The sequence below is a fragment of the Acanthisitta chloris genome, unplaced genomic scaffold (assembly GCF_000695815.1).
Source record: "Acanthisitta chloris isolate BGI_N310 unplaced genomic scaffold, ASM69581v1 scaffold16851, whole genome shotgun sequence".
NCBI lineage: Eukaryota > Metazoa > Chordata > Aves > Passeriformes > Acanthisittidae > Acanthisitta > Acanthisitta chloris.
The window spans coordinates 19,935-25,308 of record NW_008655045.1 but is presented as its reverse complement, the minus strand read 5'-3'; the positions used below and the strand labels follow the sequence as shown (position 1 = coordinate 25,308).

The 5,374-nt window shown below is 48.5% G+C and overlaps 1 protein-coding gene across 1 annotated transcript in view; it reads right to left on the bottom strand.

The window, feature by feature from the left end:
- Nucleotides 1-2,996: 2,996 nt before the first annotated feature.
- Nucleotides 2,997-5,374, bottom strand: part of FAM20B (family with sequence similarity 20, member B) — a 14,664-nt gene continuing 12,286 nt past the window's right edge. Inside the window, exon 7 of the mRNA XM_009083754.1 lies at nt 2,997-3,687. Coding sequence (XP_009082002.1) covers nt 3,456-3,687 — 232 coding nt within the window. The 3' untranslated portion in view covers nt 2,997-3,455. The remainder of the gene's footprint in view (nt 3,688-5,374) is intronic.

Here is a 5,374-nt window from a genome sequence, read left to right as displayed (position 1 = left end):
CTGCCAACAAGGCTCCTGCAAACAACCTGCATGTTTGAGCCCATTCCTGGATGTACCTGCCTGCAATAGATGCCATTGACAACCATTAGCAAAGGAATAACTTGGAACCATCAGCAACACGTTCAGCCCACCACAAGCTGAACAAGAGACAGACAAACAGGGGAGGGAGGGAGAGACTTGAACAATCCATCAATGCTGCTTTATTAAAATCTTTATTCACACAATGTTGCTTTACGTGGGATCTGACCCTGGGGGGATACAAGTAGAAAGTCATGATTGGGTTCTGTTTGCTTATTAGCAACCTCCATTTGTGCAGCAGCTCCCAGGGGCATCCTCTGACAGCTCCAAGGGGTGTCTGTTTCCAGCATCTTGCTCCAGCTGCCACAGCAAATAAATTACCTTCTTAATAAATTAGTATTTTTCAGTTGAAGTTTGTTTGGCAAGACACGCTGCAGTTCATCAGACTCGAGTGTCTCCTCCGCCCGACGGCTGACTGGGAGGGAGGAGGTGAATAGCAGTTGGCTGCTGATGTTCTCTTTAATCAGCTCTTGATTTCTGTGCTGCCAGTGCTCTGGTATCACTAACATCCACAGCACAAGCACTGGGTAACCTCTGGAGTCAGTGGATGACAAGGTGCACAGCGAGCAGCAATCTGGAGGTGCCAGGAAACCCTCCCTGGCAGAGCACAGCACCTCCTCAGGAATGGTGCTGGCACCTGGGTGCTGCTCATTTCCTCTGCAATGCTTACAACTGAAAACTTCTCCGGGTTCTGTAATCAAGTAAAACACTAATCACTGCCAAAAGGGCAGAAATTACCACAAGGCCAAAATCAGAGCTCCCTGATTTTGGCTAAGAGAGGAATTTATTCTCCTTTCCTGTTGCAGAACACCAACTTCCAGCAGTGTTTACAGCAACCAGAAGCATCAATATCACAAATAAAAAATAACAAACCCAAGAAACAACCATTTCTTGCCTCCTCCTACGAACGATGCCAGACTCCATGCCCTTTGTTCACAAGTAAACCAAAATAAACCAATACCCTGCTTTAAATCTTTGACATTCAGACTGGGGAGAGACTTACCCCAGCTTCCATCTGACAGCAAGAGCTTCAGCTTAGAGCAAAGTCCTCGACACTAATTTCAAGACAGAAAACACCTTTTCTTCTATCCATTATTAAATCAAATGTAAATACCAAGAGTGATCACAGAGAAATCAAACCATCAAATTTTGGTAGATCCTTCCCAAAATATTAAGTGCTTATGATTAAGCTCAAAGAGAAGAACAGGCTTTTAGAAATGTCACAAGCCACCATCATGTGCTTCACATCTCCCCTTGGATAAATCATCTGGAATTTCCTGGGAAACAGCTTATGCCAGAGAGGCTCAGTATGCTCTGCTCTAGAGCAGCAGCACTCACTAAGCACTGCTGCCCCAAAACATCTCACTCAGCCACTGATACCTGATGTCCAGCCAAGTGCTGAGGGCTCAGCACCAGCTCCTGCCCCACAGGCTCCTGCCAGGCACCACCCACAGCTTCCAAAGCATGTTCTGTTACCAAGTACAGCCATAGAGGCACGAGCTTCACCCCAGCGTCCCAAAACCCACCCGTGCGTTCCTGCCCTGACCAGCAGCACCAGTAAACAACTCCAGATCCCATCCCATCACCTCATCCCTCTGGGGCAGGTCTGTGATGTGGCCAAGTCCAGGAGAGAGACAGAACAACATAAAAGTCAATCTCAGGTAAACAGTCACATTCTACTTTGAAGATGCTCTGCTCATGCAATGACAAAGACTTGAAGAAATAAACCTGCATTTTCCAGAGGAACTCTCTCCCCAACACCTCTTGGATCAGGTGCAAGACCAGCAAAGAGCTCTTTACCTGCCCCACACTGCAGAGCTAGAAAGATCCTGACAGACAAACCAAGGAAAAGAGCTTAACCTGACAGTTTGCTGCTCTTGCTCACCAGTCCAGTAACACATGATCACTCTGGAAAGGATCTGGCTAAGGACTGTGCTGGCTGAACTGAACACCAACACAGAGCTGCTCCCTTTGGAAACAGTGGTGGAGCTGCTTCCCTTTTGGAGACAGAGTCAGACCTATCCCAAGTGTGATAAGTGTGATGGCCACAAGCTCATTGGCAGCACAGGCTGAAGTGCTGAAGGACAACAGGACTAGCACAGGATGAGTGCAACAAACCTGCCCTGACAAGCCAACTCACATCAACTCTTCCCTATCTACAGCAAAACCTCCAGCAAGGCCCCCAGGATGGTCACCTCAGGCAGAACATGGCACTGGGGATTGCAGGAAGCAGCTGGGGAAGGCAGAAAACCTACTGGAAGTGCTCACAGCTTCCAAGCTCAGCCAGAGCCAGTAAACAGTGGGACTGACAAACTGGTGTTCCACAAAACAGCAGCGCTGAGCTGTGGGTCCATGGAGCAGCAGGAAACTGTCTCAGGTGAGATGAGCAAGAAAGATCATAGCTCAGGGTTCTCCTCACTCTTCAGGTTACTGGGGGAGTCCAGCAAACACCTTTAGCTCAGCCCAACATGCCCAGAGGCCCCACAGGGCTGACAGTATGACCTTGCTACATGGAACTTGCTTCCCAGGAGAGGTTCTGTCCTCCTCCTCGGCTACAACAGAATGAAATAATGGACACAGGACTGCAGGGATATGTCAGAGTCCTTAAAAAACAGTGACAGGATGTGTGAAAACTCAGTATAACCCATTAATTATCAAGTGCTGTATAACCACCCTGTCCTCTCCTAAATCTCCAACCCTGTGGATAAATCTTTGACAGGACTTCAGCCAAAACACTGAAGCATTATCAGATATGAGGCAAACCCCTTTTCCAGCCTTTTATGAAGGAAAAGCCAAGGGAGCAGCAGAGGTGCCCTCTCCCACCCCTCATGGCATTCAGAAGAACATCCCACCCCGAGGGGTGGCACAACTCTTCAGCCCAACAATTATTGTGTTCACCCCTTGCTCGTTCTCTAGAGAAGCAGTAAAATGCCCAACCAGCTCTCGGCTGATTGTGTACAACCCTGAATCCCACTCGCCAGAGGGGGGAAGAGAAGGGGAGAGGACTGTCCTGTTCATCTCCATTTGTCCCCTCTAGATTCAGTCCACAAATTAGTGTCTGTATTCCACACACTTCACCAACACCAAGAGCCACGTTTATCCCGTGCCGCGTCCACCGCCGGCAATGGACACACCACAACAGCCACGATGCCACTCCAGGTGCTGAGCCATCCCAGGCCACAGCTTCCCACCTCTCACTGCTGCCAGCCAAAGGAGAAAGCCAGTGTCACCTCCATTCCTCTGGCTCAGGAGCTCTCCTGTTCGTGTCAGTCCATCTTGGCCACAGCCCTTCTGAACTGATTGTGCTGTTTTTCTATCGCTTGTTTATTTGTTTGTTCTTAAAAATAAAAAGGAGTTCCATCTGTGTTCCACTACAATTACAAGTGAGACAGAGTCATCCTGTCTTCCACCAGCACAACATCTGGCCCAAACTGGTCCGTGCACTGCTTCACTGTAGCCAGAATGCTGAGGAGCCTCTGGTCCAGGGCGTCCAGGTGGGGGTCGGAGAGCACAGGGGAGATGGGGTCGTGCGACATCGCAGTCTTTAAGGCAGACTTCAGCACTCCATTCTTCAGGTAATTCAGCCTGTTCCACGTAGAAACTCGGATGCTGCAAAGGAAAAACACACAGAGCATCATCACCCCACTGCCCAGCTGTGGTGCTGTGGGGAATACCACAGTGGGGATGAGAGGGGAGCTCCAGGGTAACTGCATCACACGCAGCAGCTAAACTGAAGGATCAATCCCATCTGATGTAATCCTGAAGTTATACAGGAACACTTCCAGTCTTCAGTCCTGAGGGCTCTCAGATACAGTTGGAAAAGGAAAGAGCAGGAAGGAAAATCACCAGTCTGGCTGTTAATTCAGCCACAAAACTCGTGTCACCTCAGGAAGAGCATCACTGACCAACAATGGATCCCAAAGGGCAAAGGGCACTTGACTGAACTCCCAAGAAAGTGAACACAGCAGTGATCCTTCCTCTTCAGTGGCCACTGAACTTGTGTCAGCTCATTCCAAGTGTTGAGTTCTGTGAAGTCTCTTGGGATTCTCCACCACATCTTTATGTTTTAGCACCACTGGTCTAACCTCTTGGTTTTGATGCCTCTAGTCAAACCAGCAATGTAAGCAAGTGTTGTACAAACCTACAGTTTAAACAGTTACACAGGAATTCTTACCTGGCATTTGCCTGGTGCCAGAAGGGAAGGATATCTGAAAACCAATGCACTTACATAAGAGATAAATTTCTCTTCTGGTTGCATTTGGGAGAATCTAGATGACAAAGATTCCTAAAAATCCTCAATAAAGCAAGAAATTAAACATACACTTCAAATTCATGTAGGAAAACCAAAGAATCTGGATGAAACTCATGTTACAGGAGTTTAAAAGAACTTGCATAACACAGTGCAGGTGTGCTGCAGTGTACATAGAGCCTTGCTTAGTGCAAGTGGGATCAGAGCTCAGGCTTTCTGCAAAGTTCCCAGGTTTCAGAGGCCCTGAGGAATTTGGGAGACAGAATCTTTCAAGGACAAGCTCAAGGAACTCTCAACTCAATGCTAAATTTGGAAGGCTAAAAGGAGTTAATGTTATCTAAAAGTATAAGAGTCAGGAAATGGATACTACAGTGTTTTTCCTCCTGGCAATTTTCATAGAATCCCAGAGCAGTTTGGATTAGAAGGGAACTTAGAGCCCACTCAGTCTGACCCCTGCCATGGACAGTGACACTTTCCACCAGCCCAGGTTGCTCCAAGCCCCATCCAACCTGTCCTGGAACACTTCTAGGGATGGAGCAGCCACAGCTTCTCTGGGCAATCTGTGCCAGTGCCTCAGCACCTCACAGGGAAGAATTTCTCCCCAAAATCCCATCTAATCCTGCCCTCTGGCCGTGTGAAGCCATTCCCTCTTGTCCTGTCACTCCAGGCCCTTGTCCAAAGTCCCTCTCCAGCTCTCTTGGAGTCCCTTCAGGCCCCTAGAAGTTTCTCTAAGGTCTCCCTGGGGTTTTCTCTTCTCGAGGCTGAACATCCCCAGCAATCCCAGCCTGTTCCCAGAGGAGAGGTGCTCCAGACCTCGGAGCATCTCTTTGCTAATGAGCAGCAGCAATGGCCTGGCAAGAGATTGGACACAGGGAACAGAAATCAACAAGTCACAGCCTCTGAAAATAAACCCAACCAAACCACAGCTCACAAGGCCAAAGCAGGGCTGCAATCTTGGGAAATGGTTAAGCTACCAGAAATGTTGAGTCCTTCGCTTCTGTCAGGGAGATCTCAAACTGGGATGTGAACTTCCACTTGTCAGGAGCT